The sequence below is a fragment of the Schistosoma haematobium genome, chromosome ZW (assembly GCF_000699445.3).
Source record: "Schistosoma haematobium chromosome ZW, whole genome shotgun sequence".
Taxonomy (NCBI): domain Eukaryota; kingdom Metazoa; phylum Platyhelminthes; class Trematoda; order Strigeidida; family Schistosomatidae; genus Schistosoma; species Schistosoma haematobium.
Genome location: NC_067195.1, coordinates 42,368,454 through 42,389,835, shown reverse-complemented (window position 1 = coordinate 42,389,835; position 21,382 = coordinate 42,368,454). Strand labels below are relative to the sequence as shown.

Here is a 21,382-nt window from a genome sequence, read left to right as displayed (position 1 = left end):
CACCCGTATATATTGTAGTACCCGGCTGCACATATTCCCGTATAATTGGTATTATCGTTGTATCCTGTCGGTTTCTAACCCGCTAGAAGTGTCCCTTTTGAGATGACCTATCGTATATTCCAAGGACCTGTGAGGTATATTTATGGGAGTGTTCCTTACCCAGTCTTCTTTAACACTATGTCCTCTGTTGAGTTTTCCTTTTCTGACAACTGTTTCGTTTATTTCAACGATTCTCGCGACTCCCCCAGACGACTCATGTAAGCTTGTCATTTTCACTGCGTATATAACTCTACAATACTCATACCACTGAACAGCCGAAGCTTCAGTAACATCTGAAAATGTTGCAGCCAGTGTTACTGGTGCTTTTATTATCTACTTTGTAACAATTATCATAATTTACCTTAGCCTCAATCTGGATCGAGCGAAAAAGTTCGTCTTCTGGCAGACTTATTCCTCCAACATATATTACATCGAAAGACAACATCATCACTGCAGTCTGCACAAGATCTACAATCACAAACAAAGGAACTTCTTAGTAGTCCCATTTGTTGTAGACGCTCAATTACAATGTCTTCTCTAAAATCCTCCGTGAACCGATCGTACGTGAGCATCAGGTACTGAAATTGGCGCCGTGACTTTGAAATCCCTCAAACGCTTCTGATTGACTCGTCCATAAATTATAGTCTCGACCGTTTGAGGTTACTTAGAAATGACCACTTACACCAGATCTAGCCTAAAACGTTCGAGTTTCATGATGAAAACCTTACTGAGGTGGAATCCACTAGATCATATATCATCATTAATGAATGTCTCAGTCCTGACATAATCGATTCTATAAATCATAGTTTACCACTAAAAAATTTATCAATAAATTGGTCATTTGTGTAGAAAAACTTCGCCCCAAAACACTTAATTACCAAGTTTACGAAGGTGGATCGTAGCTATCATCAGATTAATTCCACTTGAAGTCCTTCAAGAGCTACTGTCGGCTCAAAGCCTGGTTGAAAGATACTTGAGTGTAGGGTTCACAGTGCAAACTAGAAAGAAAAAATCCAATAGAGAAACAATCCATTAAACTCCGTACTTGTAGCTAAAGAGTCTCCACATGGCGATAAATAAATCCAAACTGAATTTAAGAAAGCATTGAATATTTAGACAAGTACAACCGAAAAAACCTAAATCAGCGTTTATTCAAGACGCTAGCAAGATCCAAGAGTTGAAAATAGACCTCAGCAATTTGTTGCGAGCCTTATGTTGAAACGTGTGTGAGTATAGATTCTGATAAGCTGAATCTCGTCCAATTAGAGGGTTCAAAATTTTTTCTACCCCGTCGCCAATTGTTGTAACGTGTGGACTACAGGTTAGATGCGCAGCGTCTTATTGATCGACTCAGTGACACGTAAACACGTAATGAACGACCAAGAGTCCCGATTGGCCCTGCTGCGCTGTCTATCCCAGCCAGTTGAGTACAGAACGCAAGTCACAGCCTCTGAGATATGAATCATTATATTTCAGACATACTCTATTTATAAACCAATCAACCAGACCACATAGTACCATAAAATAGAAAACAACATTTGTACAATATTTAACAAGTGAAATAAATATCGACCAATAGGGAGTGTACATTTGAAGTCCAAGGCCACCATCAGACTTAACATGATAATTATTGGTATATTTTTCTGAACATCGTAACACCTTACAAGATTATTTCCATTGAGGAAAGCGTTATGGAGAACAACAAGAAAGAAATTAAAAACAGTAGATTCAACATCCCAGATCTCAATTAGCACCAGGATAAACAACGGATCTCTGCACACATTTTGGAGAAGATTAAGGAAATGTAGGTCAACAAGGCAACAATCGAACATGACTGGAGAAAGCCAAGGCACAGAAGCAAACATGCGAGTGAAGAAAAGCACCAAGTTGAAATATGTAAAAGACCTAGCAACTACAATAAAACAAACTGGAAGGAAGGGACATGTCAAGCAACCAAATGATACAATCAAGAAGCTAGTGAGGAAATGTAGTAGACCAGAGCAAACAGTCAGGAACAAACAAGAAAAATCAGTCACTGAGGTTAGAGAGAAGCAGATCAGACTAGTAGAGCACTTTGAAGAGTTCCTGAATAGACCAGTCCCGTTCAACCGATAACACAAAGACCTCCCTACAAATGTTACTGTGCCAGAAATAAAAAACATCAATGCCATCAGACAAATCAAGAATGCCAAAGTAGAGGGACCAGAAAGCATAGCGGTGGAAGCACTGAAGTCAGGTATAGAGGCAACTGCAACATATTCTCTTCAGGAAGCTCTGAACGGGAGGACAAGTTCAAGAGGGATACCCTATCAAAACATTGAAGAAAGGAGATCTTAGTAAGTGACATCATACTACTGTCAGTTCCAGGCAAAGTTATCAACAGAGTGTTACTGGACCAAACGAAAGTTTCAGTAGACACCATACTCTCAAATCAACAAATCGGATTTCGTGAGGATATATCATGTACCGACCAAATTGCGACACAGGACATCGTTGCTGAGCAATCAGCCAAATGAAATTTATCGCCATACAACAACTACCATAATTGTGAAATAGCATGCGACAGTTCAAACTGGAAAGACTTGTGGAATCTTACTTGAAACTATAGAGTGCCCGAGAACATCATCACCATCATACGGAGCTCCTATGACGGACTTTATTACAAAGTCATGTATGGAGGCACCTCACAGATGAATTCCAAGTGAAGACTGGTGTCAAACAACACTTCCCACTTCCGCCTCTCCTCTTTCTTCAGGTTTTTGATTAGATTATGAAGACTTCCATAGCTTAAGAGAAGCACGCAATACAGTAGACACCTTAAGTGTTGCTGGATGATATGGATAACGTAGTCGTCCTTAAGGTTGAAAAGAGGCAAATCAAAGGAAACATGAAGGTGGAATTTGGAGGCAGATAAAAAGACCGTAAATACCTCTCGACAACATGGGAGGAGAGTCCAGAATAGAGTTGCTTGGAGATTCCTGGTTAGTTACTTATGTCCCAAGAGGGGTAGAAGGCATAAGTAAGTAATCATCGGCTTGTTTACCCATTAAAATCCCATCAGCAGCTTCAGTATAAAATTATTCCATTCACATTGAAATCAACATACATTAAATACAATCTTAAAGAAGTATTCCTATAATTGCCAAGGTATTATTAATCATTGATCTACATCACTATGACGATTAGCAGTTTATTTGTTTGAATAAATCAATCACGATAAATGAAAAGAAACAACGATAAAAAACAACCCTTTACAGGTACGGTAGAAACTTTTTTTTACAGGAAAGTCCTCGTTAAGACCAACAGTAACAACTATGATAACCGATAAAATGCCAGAAAATTGATTTTACCCATCCAACTAACCTATTATTCTACAATGTAAAAAAACACTGAAATCCTGAAAATTCAGAATTGGAACGGAAAGTTATGACAAACTGGATGAACACTTCTCTTTTAAAAAATACAGTTTTCTTTTACAAAAAAAGGAATATTGGAAGGAAGTAAACTACAGTATATTTTTCTCGTATCACATGCAAATAAACAAAATATACACAGATACGAAAAAAAAACATGAGCTGCTTCTTTGTGTTTAACATTAAATAATGAATGGATTGTCAAAAAGGTGTAGAGATTGTAGAACATTGATTGATTAAAAGAGTAACAGCAATTTTAATAATAGTAATAATGAGTACAGGTTGACATTCAGAAATGAAATAAGATAGATTGGTGAAGAAAAATAGCCAGACGGAAATGATAAAACTGTCAACTATGACAGTAGCTACCGGAGAGAAGATAAAAATTATTAGTAATAGACTAGGCACTATATATATATGAACATGCATTTCAACGACATTAGTGGAAGATAAAGTACACAAATATGTACACGTCCAGACACATACACGAAGAGAAATGTAAATTTTACAGTCATTAAAATCATCAATGATTTAAAAGGGATAGAATGGCAAGATAAACAGGAAGTATGGGTGAACAGGATGATAGTTTTAAAAGCGAACTACTGTTTCGAAAACGAAGTAGAACGTAAAAGCAGAAAATGTGAAAGACCAAACAAAAATATACAGATATGGTTCTATTATAATAATGATTATATAAAACTGATACATGTTATGTATGATTATATAAAAACGAAAGAATATGGAATGTCATACACGGGAATAACACTAGTGTGTATGATTGCATAAACTTTATTGTATAGAACGTTATATTAACATAGAATAATAAGTTATGACGATGACAATAATTGTTTTAGTAACAATAACAATTTATCGTGTTATATATGAGATAATTGAATACGGAAAAGTAGAACAAGACAGTATATTTACACAAAATCATCCATTTCATTTAAAATGAACTCCATAGCTGTACAACGAAATTCTGCAGTTTGCCAACATTCTAATAGTTTTTTACATTCGGCGTTAATCACATATTCAATACGTTCACGATGTTGCATTTTCATCATACATTTAGTGATTTCCAATGACTAAAATTTGATAAGGAGAGAAAATCGACCACTTCAATTTTTACATAAAGAAATCACTATTAAATTAAGTTTATAATAAGATTAAGGTGAACACAAAACATTTTTAACAGTTCTTAGCAAAGCAAAACTAGATGTTTAACCTCAATGGTGAATGAGTCATCAATAAAGCTCATTTCCTCCAATTGTTTAAATTTCATATGATACCTGATCATATTTACTTTCCGTCTCATATTTCTCACATAAATTTATTCTTTTTTTACTGTAGCTTCTTCTGTTGTTTATTGAAATAATTTTACCGGAGAGCTTCGAAAACGGAAATCTAATTTCGTGAGCAATAATTAGTCCGCTACATTATCCTAGTGTTTCATGAAGTTCTTTTAACAATCCAAATTATATCTCATGAAACCTTGTTTGGGAAATTTCACAAAACATGTTTCACTGATAGAATACACAATCATGTAAAAGTGTAGTACGATGATTTCAACTAATTATCACTAAACTTCTAGAAATTACTAGATCATGAATTCATCCATTTTTCGTTCACAGCGCAAAAAACCACAAGTGAACCGACACAAAACATTTGATAGTCTCTTCAGAAAATGAGAGAAAAAAAACAATAAATATTAGAATTAAAACACTAAAAGATCGTAGCTACGAGCATTGTTCTTTCACCGTTCAAATATACAAATCGGAAAAATTGTAAGACAAAGATCAAACAAAAATACAATCAAACTTAATTACCTTAATATATATATTACTATTTATTAAAAGCAAAAAAAACTATCCTTTGTTTTGCCAGGCCATGTTATAAACTGCTTTTTCTAGATATGTTTTATCACGCCTAAACATGAACAACAGGCGTTAGGGGTATAGAAGCCGCTAACGTGTTTCGAGGTGATATGTTGTTACTGAAAATCGGCTTATGAATGCTGCTTCACTTGCATGTTTTCAAAATCAATCAATGGTTAGATCATGAAATCGCAAGGAGATAAATTCAGTACTTTTATAGGGTCACGTACTAACAGCCTATGGATGTCTAGATCTTTTGGTAGACTGGTACCTCTAATTAAACTTAACATAGCTTGATAATTGGTTGCAACAGTAGATGCAGATAATTTATTCACGCTATTTCTGTTAAGATAATGAATATCGACCATTAAAAAGTAAGAAAACATGCGCACATATCAAAGTGCAATCACAACTTATGCGTATACTTTATTTGAAGAACCTGAACAAATACTAGATATCGGTGATTGACTGTAATATGAAGTAGACGAGCACAGATTTGAATTCCAAGTGGACTTCATAAACCACACCAGTGATAACTGACCTGTAAGTTAATCCTAGTCAAAAATAGATTGCGATCTGCATTGCAACATGGTCGATAGCATTCGATCTACACTAATAAGGACTTGACACACATGACATTGATCACTACCCAGTGATCAATCAATTGTGATTACATCTCAGTCCTACAGGAGGTTAGTCACGGCTCGGATAGCTCAGTGGTAACGTCTCTGACTGTGAAGCTGGGTGACACGAGATCGAATCCGCCAGGGAGCACCAGTTCCCTCAAGATTACAGGTACACCTTGCTAACGAGTGCCAAGTAGCACGAGACCCGGGTCCAGGGTTTCCTGTCGACTACCTCTAACCACCATCTAACTCCGAATGGAAGCCTATTTTAAACGTGCGTATCTGTATGTCAAGAACAGAAATTATGAACAGACAATCTTAACTAAACCTTATTGTTGTGTAATTTGTATCAAGGTACAAAGGATCAAGGCAGGAGGTTTGAATGTCAAGAGTGATCTTACAATACATAGATTACGTTGTATTGAGAGACGGCTTTCTTCAAATAATTATTTGGTATACCAAGGCTATTTAAACAGGTCAGAACAACAAATAGAAATACGTGTCTAAATAAGACAGGAATCAGAAGTGAATGTAAGAGAACTGTGAGGTACGTTGAAATAAGACGGATATGAAAGTTTTTTGCGAATATAACAATTAGTTTGCTTGTTTCCCAAAGAGGTTATTCATATTTTTTATTTTGGAGTAGACGTAAGGGTCGTGAAATTGACATCTGTCCCGAAATTCAAGAGTTTCTGGAGGATTACTACTTTCAAGACTTTAGAGACAACAAATCTAAAACTGAGAAAACAAACAGCCTAGAACGAACATAACGATTAGCATGTCGTAATGGCTGAAAATTAGGAGTTAAATAAGATCCATTACTGGCAACACTGTAAGTCATTACGATAATACTTACAGATTAAAAGCAAAATCAGAATGGGGATTTGTGGTGATCGTAGTAATTTTAATAGCTGAATTTATGAATCGATCTAAGTTTAGTAGTCTTAGATCCCGCACGCGGAATCGTGGATGCGCACTCCTGAGGAATCCGATACTAGGATAAAATGGCCGTTCAGTGCTTTTAGGTTTTCAATGGCGGTCTAGCTTAGATCGACTCATAAATTCAACTATTAAAATCAAAAAGACTGAAAGTCTGTAATCCATATTTCGTAATGAATAGTTTTGGTTAATATTAACTAACTAATTACGAACGGATAGTATTAAAAGTGAGAACTCTACATTGCTTGATAATTCCACAACATTCTACACATACTCATTTGCTTTCCAGATTTTCCATTGTCGCTTTTTTAACGAAAGTTAAAAACATATTAAAGCAGTATGAGATGTGACACGTCACTAACCATGGTCCAATCAAAAGAACTATCGAGACGTTAGACTGAGAGTAATGTTTTCGTAAAAAAGACATTTAAACGAGAACCATTAAACTTCATAGTTAAGAAGTACTGTGCGTTTATAGCTTGATATTCTAGTCAGCAATCGTCTTCTAAAAATTTTCTCTTATTATATATACGAGAAACCAGTAAGTCTCTGCTATATATCTATTTACCATCGGAAAACACAATAACGTGTTTACGAAATCTCATGAGATGAAATATGAGAACAAACTATAAACATTCAAATAAAGACTATATCAGGTTGCTGAAGTGATATGTAAAAAAAATGGGAAAATAAATTCATAACATCATTTTTAAGGTAGTAAATATTTAAACACCTAGAAATCAAGGAATAGATAAATGAAAAAATAATAACAAGTACAAAGATACCCACCATACACGAATTTTCTGCTAATTTTCGACAACGGAGAAGTAGTTCTTGTTTAAAACTTTTGGGGAACAAAAGATCAGAAGCTAAACCTCGTTGTAAAGCTTCACGTGCGGACAATTTACGACCTGCTAATAATAGTTCGTTTGCCTGTACAATAATTTTTATGAAGAGAAATATTCGATATGAATAAACGGATGTTTTTTAATAAAAACAACTTCGGAAATCGAACCGGAAAAAATAAAATCAATTACCACGGAATTAAAGCAAAATAAATGTTGAAAATGTTATTATTTCGTAGACTGTCTGAATTTTAATTATATTATGGATTGATGATTAAAACATTTAACTTCTAATAAGTGAGTTATAGATTAAGACCTGCTTCGCTTACTTCATCTTAGGGAGTCGGTCGACAACCATAACAACAGAAACAAGACTCAAACATTGGTACAATGAGTTAGTTTATAAAATTTATTTTGTTCTGAACAAACGAATATCAAACACTGAGATTCATTTTGGTTCAAAAATTCGTCATATAACAGTTCATATGAAGATCAATGAATATATATATATATGGACTTGGCGAATTGCATTAACAGTTCGTTCTTTCATCACTAACTAAAACAGAACATTTCTTACAGACTCTCAGTTCTGATAGACAATGATTTTGTCGCTGCCTGATGCAAATAGTAACAACATACTGTAAATTCGCGATTATTTTGTCAGTTCTTTTTCATTGCATTCCAATAAGTTATTTCATATATCTTATATTAAGGTAACGAATAATAAGATCAAAATTTGATACATATGAAAGATAAATATTTCATACAACTTACCAAAGGCATACCAACAAGACTGTTTAAAGTGTAAGTTGATGCTCCTTCAGGGATTTGACCAAGTCGAGTATATGGCATATAAAATGTAGCTGAGTCACTTATGTAAACAATGTCACACAAAGGTAATATAGCAACAGCCAGTCCTAATGCTGGACCATTTACACCAACTACAACAGGTTTAGGAAATGAAACTAATGCCAATAAAAATGACCTTAAAGCTGCTGCTAGACGTCCGACATTTGAAGCATTTGGTGAGCAGAAAAATGAATGAACTCTATTTGCATTTCTGTGAGATGATGAATTTAAATTTGAGTCATAGTTAGTTTGAGAAAATGAACAATTTGTATTATCAGAATGATGTGATTTTGAATTATCAGCTCCAATTTTATGATGATTTGAATTACGTGAAGCGAATACATTGGCTGAACTTGAGGATGAACTGCGAGATGAATCACATGAAGATGGACCAATAAATGCACTTCTTAAAAGATCGCCCGTAATTGTTGTCAAGTCTATTCCGGAGCTAAACACAGTTCCTGTCCCAGAAATCATGATTAAACGACTTGTATCATGTGTTGCTCGGTTCAAAACAATGGTTAATTCTTCAAGGACCTTCACAAATGCAAATACATAAGAAAAGTACAGAATTTCCAAAATACAAATAAAATTAAATACTGAAGAGAAATTAACACTGATATTATCAATATGATGATGAAATTTAGGTCAAAAGATGAGTTTAAACCATCTTTTTTACGATATAGATCCAACGAGTTCCAACGAAATATTATAAAACACGTGCTTGGTCTCTATCTTCGTAAAATAACTGAAATTTTCATTTATTGATCATTTGAATGAGAATTAAGCAACTGTTTGTAACCTAATCGAACTGTCTTGCCTCGATTTTAATCAGAAAGAGATACAAGTGATAACTGATGTCTTAATGGTCAGTAGATTATTGATATAATAATTTAGCATGTAGTGACAGTGATTAATAGAACGATAAATATTTTGTTATACTAAACAATACATTACTCTTACCTTGACTGCAATCACGTCTTAAAATTTTTTTCTGAATAATGAGTTCGTTTTTATGCATCTTCTTATAACTGATACAAATCAGTAATTTATTAGTCAGAGACAATCATTTTTGGGTAATTAACGCTGAGTCTGTAGTATTTATTTATTGCCAGTATGTTATAAACGACAGAATTCTCAACACAAATGACAGAAATGTAATATCACAGAGCTTTGCTCAGCTAGAAACTTCTTAAAAGGACGGTTGATAAGGAGAAAAACTCTCACTAAAAACGAAATGAACCTGAGCGACAATCTAGCTGGACGTGATATGAATACCATGAAATGTTACATAATGAATAATACTTTTCCGATTGACAATTCTGAATACAGCAAAGGGAACAAACGTAGCAGAATTGTATTAATCCATTTTATTTCATTGTTTCTTATCAGTTACTTACAACCTAAACACAAATGTTAATCTTTAAACATCAGTGTACATACTTTGCTTCACAGTATAAAAAATGTTCTCATTGATAGAGATTAATAAAGCAGCAATCGATATAGAAGAATTATAAAAGATTTTCAAACGGATGGATACTTATGTTAGTGTGAAAATTCTAGATTTCCTACTGAGATCACGAATTGACCTAAATTAGACAACCGTTGGAATCCTGGAGGCAATGAACGGTCGTTTCGTCGTAAAGTGAGATTCATCAGTAGTGTACATCCACCACTTCGCAACCGGGAATCCAACCCAAGACCTCTGGTATCGTACGCAGATACTTAAACTTCAGACCACTGAACGGGACCGAATAATGTACATGTTCAAGATCTATCAATCTGCGATCTCTTATAAAGTGCATGAAGATAGGTTAATAGAAGAGTTTACATAAAAAGATACATAGTGACAACACAAAGGATTGATTATAATATTTTGGTTAATAAAACTCAGATAAAAATTAATCAAGTTCGAAAAAATCAAACTTTAATTGTTAAAAAAAAGTCCTTACGAAACTAGACATTGAAAATGGGTCACCAGAACAAAATAAAGTTGACAACAGTATGTTTTTGAATCCACAATTATGGTTTAAACCCTTCGATAGTAATGGTTAAGACAAAACGTAGTATATTCAAAGTTCCTTGTTTACCAAAAATTGTGAACGATTTTGAAACCTCAACGTCATATTCACTATCAAGTAATTGACGGGTGATTGAACCGTTAAAGACATACTAACCTCCTATTCTAAACTTCTGAATAATGAACTAAGAAATGAGGACATCAACACTGCTTTTCGTTCTTCCAATGTATATGCTTTGACACGTACATGTAAACCAGTATACATAACTACTTGCCTTATTTATCCGTCAACCGATCAAATGTGTTTACTGCGCAACAGTTCGTCCCGTCCTACTTTATGGCAGTGAAACATGGCCGGTAAGAGTAGAGGATATTCGTGGGTTACTAGTATTCGATCATAGATGTCTTTGAAACATTGCTCGTATATTCTGGGATCATCGAGTAAATAACTCAGTTGTTAGGAAACGGGTACTAGGTAAGGATGGCAAATCAATTGATGAAGTAGCGAAACTTCATCAGTTGAGATGGCTGGGACACGTGTTACGTATGCCCAATCACCGACTGCCTCGACGTGCGATGTTCTATCTGATGTTTGTGCTGATGACGTCGTTCAGAAGAACGATGAAAGCTCTACGACCAAACCATCCAGCTCATAGAACAAAACTCCACCAAAAAAGATGTTCAATAGTGTAGTAGGTTGGAAGAATGTTAGGGGCGGCCAGACCACAATATGGCACAAATCCATGAATTCACTGACAAGTGGATTGAGCTATGTTGGTAGGTGTAGACTACCTGGTTGGGATCCGCGAGATGATAGCAACCGATGGTTAGAGACCCTGAATGACATGGCTCAAAATTGTCTGCAATGGAGCAGATTCATCCACTCTTTATGTTCTCTCAAATTCTAATCTTCTGAGACCTTCATGTCCCTTCTTTTTCTCTTTCCAAATTTATTTCACTGTATTATACTTCTTGAATAACATCTTCAAGCCCTAATCTTTCCGATTACTGCTTATACTTTTACTACCTCTACCACTATGGGATTTGAATCGACAAATGCATCTCTGTGCTAATGTGGTATGGTAACACGAACTGATGTACCTACGTGCGAAGTTCTGCGTTGCTACTGACTGACTGACTGACTGAAGTTTTTTTGATGCAGCTGTTACTCTAGAACCAATCTTGCTAGATATTTCGTCCCTTTTGAAGCCAAGTTTTATGAAGAAAGTTATTTTCTCCACTTTAGCACACTATTACTTTTGTTCTTATCTTCGCATTTTTACTAAAAAATATTTGTGGATTATCATTATTCTTAAGACTTCATTAAAAAAAAGTAGATTTCTTTCCAATCTTTTCCTCAGAACACAATTTTCGTACTCGATTAAATAAAATTCTAACCTAAGCTGATTTGTCAATTACCGGAAAGAAGCTATTTGAATTTAAATAAAGTCCCCTTTAGATATCCTTTCGACGAAACTACCATTTCCATTGTTAAATACTAAGGTCTAAAAATGAAACTTATCACTACGCTCATGCTCCATTGTAAAATGTATATTCGAGTGTGCATTATATTAAAAAGATTCAGCATACTGACAGGATATTTGCGACTACTGCAAGCAACAAATGTGTCATCAACACACATAACTGCTTCATTACGTATTGTTTTCAACTTCGTTTTAATTTGAATATATATATATATATATATATATATATATATATATATATATATACTATCTACATCGGGTCTAACGCCCCCCCCATACCGATATACAGTATTATTACATTAAAATTGTATATCCTCAATACACATCGGTAGAAGCTATTTGAGTGATTTTGCAACCACTGAATTTAAAGCAATTAATTTCTCTGGTAAATTTCGATAATGTAATAATAATAAGATTATTAGAATTATGTGATATATTAGCGCCATACATTCCGAACAATCTGACCACAAATATGCTTCTTAAGAACATTTATATATAAAAATAAAAGGTCAACTAGAGTGAAAATGGGGGTAAGAGGACACAAGGATAGTAATAAGAGTAATAATAATGTGAACACAATTTGAAACGTAATTACTCTGGATAATAAGCCAATATTATCAACATTTCCAGTCTAGTTGACCTTTTATTTTTATATGTATAAATGTTCCTAACAAGCATATGTGTGATCAGATTGTTTGGAATATATCACATAGTTCTGATAATCTTCGTCTTCTTATAACTACTGCATTCTCGAGGTGGTGTTAATTACGGACACAGTAGGAAAAGCAAATTCCCTGAGCTATAACCTGGTTAGTGGATATGGAAAATCCACAAAGGGAGTTGAAAAACCCCGACTTCAAACTAATGGTGTATATGCGCTCCAAAATCCTGAGGGAACGAATGTCATATAAACCCATCCTCGGTCACGGCTACCATGGGATTTTTCGCCTGACGTTTTCCTAGTGCCTTTTGGTTCGAGAAGTGGGTCTCTGAGAAAAACAACTGCTTTGATCTGGGAACCTAGGCAGTATCCCAGCCTTATTATAAATATAGCAATGAAGAATTGTAAAAAAATTTATTCGCTAGCTGCGATTGACTTCTAACTCAAAAGAAAAGTATTACCCACTTAGTTCAAGTGTTTCTAGTTTACCTTACTCCATTTTTCTATCCTTTATTCGATCCCACCCTGTATTTACTTGTATTTTATTGCTTATAAAGCAACTTATCAGTAGTGGGAATTCTGTAGTGTCTAGACAAATCCAAGTTACTGATTAGTATAAAGTTTGAACGCAAATTGAATAACAAATAGGTTCATCTGTGTCTTTGGAAAATCTCATTATTGGCATCTACTGTATGTGTGAGATCCGTATTCAAGACTAGTGAAGCACTGCGAATTCACTCTACATCAACTGATTTGAAAAGCTTAAGGCTGTTTGGTGACCACCAGATGGAACCTTTGATTGTACAATTTTCGATTTTATGTGATGGTTTATGTCGATGGGCCAAGATAATAACCACCATTGATTATCATCATCTACTGATTTTACTTCAGACAAGTGACCTTCGGAAAGAAATTTGTTGTTGTTTCACTGGAATATTTCGAGGGCTTTTCGGAGATGGAAAACAAGGATGACACAGAGTCCTTGAGTAAGGGGGACTTGAGACAAGCTATTCGACTTGAAACGAGAGTGAATTTTCAGTGCTTCACTAGTCTTGGATAGGGATCTCATACACACAGCAAACGTCAATAACAAGATTTTCCAAAGACTTAGACGAACCCTACCCCCAAATGCCCTGATATGGCCGAGAGTGGGATGAGCCCGCTGTCTCTCTCGAAATACTCTCACACGGCCACGCGTATACAGCCTCTGTCAGGGAAGTCCTACTCATTGCCTTTTCGTGCCTTCGTGTTGTTTACGAAAATGAGAGGACGAAAAGCGAATGTCTGGCGCTTTAACCGGATTCAAAACCAATGGTACACATGGGCTCCAGTATCCTGAGGGAACAAATGGCGTATGAACCAATCGTTGGTCACCGGCTACCATGGAACTGCATCTCCTCACGATGCTCCACTGCCTTGTGGATTAGGCCTTCAGGTCGAAGGCTCGGGGTGTGGCCCCCTAAGAAAACCACCTGCTTCGGTCTGGGCACCCAAGTAGTATCACAGCCCACGCACAATTATGATGAACTATCTATATTTATGGAAAATACTATTCTTGCTGCGATTAACAATCAAATGATTCACATTATTATTATTTACCACGTCACTTATCCACTCTCTTTTATTCCCACTCTGTGTATCCTTATTTTTCGACTTATACAGCAGCTCGCCTATGCTGGAAACTCGGTTCTATCTAAACGTTCTCGAGTCACTGCCTGATTGAAAATTGTATGATACCACTAAATACGAATACTGAAGCAGTTTTTCTGAAACCACGTGCACCATTCAAACTGGCTGCCTTCAACGTTCGCACACTTATGCAGGTCGGACAACAGATAGGGCTGGTTATGTCTTTGGAAAGTCTTAATATCGACGTTTGTTGTCTAACCGAGATCCGTATTCAAGACTCTAGTGAAGTACTACAAATAAGCTCTCCATCTGTCGCTTCAAAAAGATTGTTTTACGTGCGTTTATCCAGGGACCCTGTGGGATCTTCGTCTGGTGTTGCTATAGTTGGTGTCGCACTAAGCGCTAGAGCTGAGGCAGCACTAATCGATTGGATCCTCATTAACAGTCGGTTATGTGCTGTTAGATTAGAAAGTCCCATCAAAGTGAGAAGAAATTGGCGTGAGAAACGATGTCTTTTCGTCATGCAATCAAGGATAAATTGTACCACCAATTAACTGTTCTCCAGAAACTGCGTTCGATAGATATTGTAGTACTAGCCGGAGACTTGAATGCTCAGGCCGAGTAAAGCCGCTTGCGGCTTCGCGAAACGTCCCGCTAATAAACACTGAGTTTCTTCAGGTTCCTTACAACTCATTGAAGCCCGTCGGTCTACTCCGGGTGACCGTGAGTTTGACCACAAACGAAGGATGTTACGTAAGGAAATTGGGCAAAGCTTGCGTAAGGACCGACAAGCCTGGTGGTCGGAGCGTGCTAATGAGTTGGAAGCAGCAGCTGCATCTGGTAACTGCTGGAAGCTCTTCCAACTCATCCAAGCCACTGGCAGCTAGAAGTCTGGTGTGAGCGAAACAATCTGTGAGGATGACGGGATGCCAATCACTAACATCCATCGACGTCTTGGACGATAGGCCGAATTCTTCGAAGGGCAGTTCAACTGGCCTGCTGCTCCGGCAACATCGGTCAGACTGTCCTGCCCTCCATGGTCGGTGACGACTGATCCACCAAATGAGGCGGAAGTCCGCAAGGAACTCCAACTCTTGAAGCGTTACAAATCACCTGGACCAGATGACTTACCTCCGGCTCTTTTTAAAGATGGTGGTGACTTTCTGACTAAGGAATTGACGACGTTGTTTACAAAGGTTTGGGAACTAGAGAGTGTACCAACGTCATGGAATGAGTCGATAGTTATCCCTATCTTTAAAAAAGGTTCACGTCGTTCCTGTAACAACTATCGGGGGATAAGTCTACTTCTAATTGAGTCCGAGTTATCGGCTTCCGTCATACTTCGTAGGTTGTTCAAAACCCGAGAAAGATTGATTCGCGAGGAGCAGGCTGGGTTTCGTTCTGGTCGAGGGTGTATTGGTCATATCTTCACCCTCCACCAAATGTTAGAACACCGTCATACTTGTCAAAGGCCAACAATCATAGTGTTTCTTGACATGAGGGCTGCCTTCGATTCGTTGGACAGGACTGTTATCTGGGATTGTCTATTGAAGAAGGGTGTGCCTGAGAAGTTTATTAACATCTTAAAAGCTTCATATACAAACACCTCAGGTAGAGTGAAGGCATACAACTACCTCTCTCCATTGTTCCATTCGAGCAGTGGGGTTAGGCAGGGTTACCCAATCTCACCATTCCTCTTCAATTATACCATCGATGACATTCTGGAAACAGCTCTGATGGATGTAGGTAATGGTGGTGTGAATCTGTTGCCTGGAGAAAGACTTTCTGACCTTGACCATCCTGATGATATTGTCTTCCTGTGTGATGAAATCCATGCCATGCAATCCGCACTTAATCAGTTGGCAATCAATGTCCGTAGGTATGGTATGAGCTTTGCACCTTCGAAGTGCAAAGTGCTTCTGCAAGATTGGCAGGATTCTAATCCTGTACTCACTCTGAATGGTGAGCAGATAGAAGTAGTCGAGAAGTTCGTGTATCTAGGTAGCTGCATAAGTTCTGGTGGTGGTGTGAGTGATGAGACCAATGCACGAATAGTGAAAGCCAGAGAGGCTTATGCCAATCTGGGCCACCTTTGGCGCCTTCGTCATGTTAGTCTAGCTGTAAAAGTTTGGATCTACAACGTGTCGGCGAGCAGTTTTGCTCTATGCTTGTGAAACCTGGCCTCCTCGAGCTGAGAATGTTAGACGACTCTCTGTGTTTAATCATCGCTGTCTCCGAAGGATTACTGACATCCAGTGGCAACACCATGTTAGTAATACAGAGGTTCGGCATCGTGTGTTCGGGCACAGAGATGATAATTCAGTTGGTATCACTATCTTGAGACATCGACTTCGGTGGCTAGGACATGTTCTACGAATGTCGTCCCAGAGAATTCCACGCCGTGCATTATTTGTCGACTCTGGGACTGGTTGGAAAAAGCGGAGAGGTGGTCAGTGTATGACATGGTGTTGTGGTATGAAAGAAAGCTACAAAGGGCTGGCTCCTGTTGGTCTTTTACGACTCCCTGGCTGGGGTCCTAGAGATGGTGTAACACAGTGGCTAGAGACGTTATCAGAAATGGCTCAGAATAGAAGCCAGTGACGATCCTGCTGTAACGTTCTTGTACATTCTTCATACAAATTGGTTGTTCCTTCCTTAACTGAAAGATTTATTCTGGTTGTATCTTTCCGTTTCCTCCATCATTACTATTTTTTTTCATTACTATTACACTACCGTACACTAATCTGTTTGTCATTGTTCTTTTTTTCTCTCTTCGAATTCTCATTGTTTTGTGTGGGGCAGTCAGTCAGTAACAACGTAGAACTTCGTACGTACGTACATCAGTTCGAGTTGCCACACCACATTAGCACAGAGATGCATTTGTCGATTCAAATCCCATAGTGGTAGAGGTAATAAGAGTATAAGCAGTAATCTGGATGATTAGGGTTTGGAGATGTTATTTAAAGAGTATAATACAGTGAAATAAATTTGGAAAGAGAAAAAGAAGGGACATGAAGGTCTCAGAAGATTAGAATTTGAGAGAACACAGAGAGTGGATGCACCCGCGCCATTGCAAACGATTTTGAGCCATGTCATTCAGGGTCTCTAACCATCGGTTGCTATCATCTCGCGGCCCCCAACCAGGTAGTCTACACCTACTAACATAGCTTAATCCACTTATCAGTGACTTCATGGATTTGTGCCATGTTGTGGTCTGGCCACCCCTAACATTCTTCCAACCTAATCCTACACCATTGAACATCGCACGTCGAGGTAGTCGGTCGTTGGGCATACGTAACAGTGTCCCAGCCATCTCAACTGATGAAGTTTCACTACTTCATCAATTGATTTGCCATCCTTACCTAGTACCCGTTTCCTAACAACTGAGTTATTTACTCGATGATCCCAGAATATACGAGCAATATTTCGAAGACACCTATGATCGAATACTAGTAACCTACGAATATCCTCTACTCTTACCGGCCATGTTTCACTGCCATAAAGTAGGACACAACGAACTGCTGCACAGTAAACACGTCCTTTGGTTGATAGATGGATATCTCGCCTACGCCATGAATGACGCAAGTTGGCAAAAGCTACTCGAGCCTACTGTATCCGTGCTGAGATTTCGTCACACACCAGACTACAAGGGCTGATGAGACTCCCAAGATAAGTGAAGCGGTCGACACACTCAATTACTTCATTCCCTATCATTAGTTCGAGTGTTGATGCCACCCAATCCTGAAGTAACATTTTGCATTTCGAGGGGGAGAATCGCATCCCGAACATGCTTGCAATGTTCCTTAGTGTGGTCAGAAGACTCTGCATTTTGTCAGCGTCTTCACCAAACAGAACTATGTCATCGGGATATTCCAAGTCAACAAGTGGATCTCCCGGTAGACGTTCAACCCCTGGAAAGTCAGATGACGAAAGTGTTATCTCTAAAAGTACGTCAATGACACAGTTAAACAAGAATGGAGAGAGTAAACAGCCCTGACGAACAACACTTGAGGTAATCAATTCTGATGACAGTTCGCCATAAGCTCTCTTTCGACCAGTTGTGTTTGAGTAGAGAGCCTTTATAAGGTTAGTGTACTTCTTTGGTACTCCTTTCAGTGACAAACACTGCCATAGAACCTCACGATCAATAGAGTCAAATGACGTCTTAATGTTGAGAAATACTACGATTGTGGGGCGTCTGAATGTGTGTCTATGTTCTAGGACCTGACGTAGTGTGAATATCTGGTCTATACAACAACGTCCAGGTCGAAAACCGGCCTGGTTTTCTCTAGTTTGCTCTTCACGAGCTTTAGTTAGGCGTCGAAGTATTATTCAAGCTAATATTTTAGACACTATATTAGTCAAACTGATTCCTCTGTGATTGTCACAAGAGGACTTTTGTCCTTTCTTATAGACTGGCACAATCGGTGATTGAGATCAGTCAGATGGGATTATGTCCAGTTCCTAGATTCTACCTAAGACCTCGGTTAATCTCATTGCTAATACTGGACCACCATCCTTAAAAATCTCAGGAGTAAACCTGTCAGGGCCTGCTGCTCTCCCTCGTTTCAGATTTCCTATGGCTTTTTCAACTTCGTAAAGGGACGGAGGACCTACATTAACTTGCCATTCAGGTTGACTAGAGATCGTGGGAAACCGAAATGTGGCCGAAGGCCAGTTGAACTGATCCTTAAAGTGTTCTGCCCATCGATCCAATTTCCTGAATTGAGAATGAATAATATGTCCGTCTTTCTCTGAGATTGTTTCGCTAACGGTCGGGTTCCTAATTCCGGTTTCCTTAACGAGTCTGAACAACTGTCTGCTATTACCTATTGCCGCTGCCTTTTCCATCTCTCTTGCTTTCGCTACCCACCACTGTTCGCGATCGTTGCGTAGGCTCCTTATCAGCCTACGTTTAAGCCGACTCCGCTCTTCGTTATGTTCAGATCCAGATGGAGTGAGTTTTTCTAGCATCTATCAGTGAGATAGATGCTGCTGAGATCCAGTGTTGCTCCCTAACCTTCTGGTTTACCTTACTAGCAGATATCACTACTGTTTCCACAGCTTTTCGGATATCATTCCATGCTGCATCGGGGTGGGCATCACCTACATGGCTGCCTAACTGTTTTCCTAGTTGTTCCTGAAATATACTCTTAGCTTGACTATCATTAAGTAGACCCCTAAGAGGTTTTTCTGCAGCATCTTTCTTACGTCGAGTAAGACGCAGACAGATACGCGCTCGTACTAGAGCATGATCTGAATCTAAGCATGTGCTCCAGAATGAGCGACAGTCTTCTATCGAGCCCCTCCATCGGCGGTTATCTAAGCATAACTGCAACAGACGGTCGCCATTATCTGTTCTTTGAGCCACGACACCATAAGTTCCACCTAGGTGTCTTTCCCTATCGCTTAGTTTACCTACTTGAGCATTAAAGTCACCTGCCACTATTACTACATCCGAGCGCTTAGCTTTTCGGAGAAGGTCCGAAAGTTTTCTGTAAAACTCATCTTTTACATCATCTGAGCTGCAGTCAGTGGGAGAATAGGCAGAGACGACGAAGAGGCAACGACGAGTGTCCCTATCTTTTCGGACTCTTACTGTTCCGTTCAGTCGGACAGCGCACAAACGACCGTCTACTGGGATCCACTCTAAGAGAGCTAGTTCTGCCCTAGGACTCAATGCTATACCTACGCCGGCGAGGCCACGGGAAGCAGCATCAGGGCTTCCAGATATACAAAGCGTAAATCGAGTCGGTTCTTTATTTTGGCATGGTGAGGTCAAATGAATGACGCTACTTGGATGCTGTATGCGCGTTTCGGAGACGCAGCACACATCGATGGCGCGAGATTCTAAAGTCCTAGCTAAGGAAGCCTGCTGTCCTATTTGGCACAGTGTTTGTACGTTAAAAGCTCCTACGTGTAGTTTAGAGCGTGGTTTCAGGAGACCAGGAATAGCGTTCCACGTACTCGAATCGTTTGCCCTAGCGGTGCGAGGTGATAAAGAGACGTGAGGAGGGTTGGTCATGGAGATAAGAGAGGTATTAGGAGGTGTAGGAAGGATTTGAATGTGACCAACTTGGTCTCGTGTGCTGTTACGGGTATGAGGGCTGATGTCACTTCCCGGCTGCCCACACCGTGGAAGGGTATTTCTTGAGGAACCTGAAAAGGAAATTGGATTAGTGTTGATCTTAACGACCTGGGAGCGTGACCGCAGAGCCCAAGGGACAACTGCTTGAGGCCGGTCGCGCACGGCCTTTCTGTGGAAGGTTTTGTGGGGCATATATATTTGGTGCCCTCTTGTACCAATATTTATATGTTCAAATAAATGAATAAATAAATAGACGAACCCATCTGTTGTTTAATTTGCATGAGTGTGAGAACGTTGAAAGAGCCTAGTTTGAATGGAAGATAAAGTTTTAGAAAGGTTGATTCAGAATTCATATTTTGTGGTAGCATTTGAACTTTTCACCAATCAATGTGTAGCTATAGAGAAGTGAATTTTTACACAACAAGTGGATGAAAATATTATTTTATGCTACATTATTCTATAAAAGTAGTCTTTGACTATCATAAATATATGGTACAAATATCTGAAAACAAGAATTTATTAATTTCAATGGTTGGTTATTACTTCATTAAATTAAGTAGTAAAGTAACATGACAAAAATGTTGGGGATGAATGGAAACATCTGTCAAGTAATGCTTATGAATGAATAAACTAAGTAGGATGATGTTGTTTACTTAGTTGCAACAATATTCATGAAAGTTACAGCAAAATAACAAACAATTCAAAATGCTTTAAACAATGATAAAGTAAAACTGTGCATTTGGAAAAAGGTGTTCATATTATTTGAGAATCTGTGATGGATTAGCAAAGAAATTTCTCGTAAATACGCAGCATTACGTCGCTTTATATATATATATATATATATATATATATATATATATATATATATATATATATATATATATATATATATATATATATGGAATAGACATCGTT

The 21,382-nt window shown here is 38.0% G+C and overlaps 1 protein-coding gene across 2 annotated transcripts in view; it reads right to left on the bottom strand.

Annotated features, from left to right (window-relative positions):
• Positions 1-1,149: 1,149 nt before the first annotated feature.
• The window catches only part of CDYL2_1 (Chromodomain Y-like protein 2), a 37,490-nt gene continuing 17,257 nt past the window's right edge, over positions 1,150-21,382 (bottom strand). Inside the window, exons 6-8 of one of the 2 annotated variants that reach the window (XM_035730278.2) lie at positions 8,511-9,122; positions 7,681-7,824; positions 1,150-4,537 (exon numbers count right to left, since the gene is read on the bottom strand). In XM_035730278.2, coding sequence (XP_035586681.1) covers positions 4,376-4,537; positions 7,681-7,824; positions 8,511-9,122 — 918 coding nt within the window. In that variant the 3' untranslated portion in view covers positions 1,150-4,375. Of the gene's footprint in view, positions 7,825-8,510; positions 12,280-21,382 lie in introns of those variants that run through there. The other variant, XM_051211437.1, reaches the window with a different exon arrangement.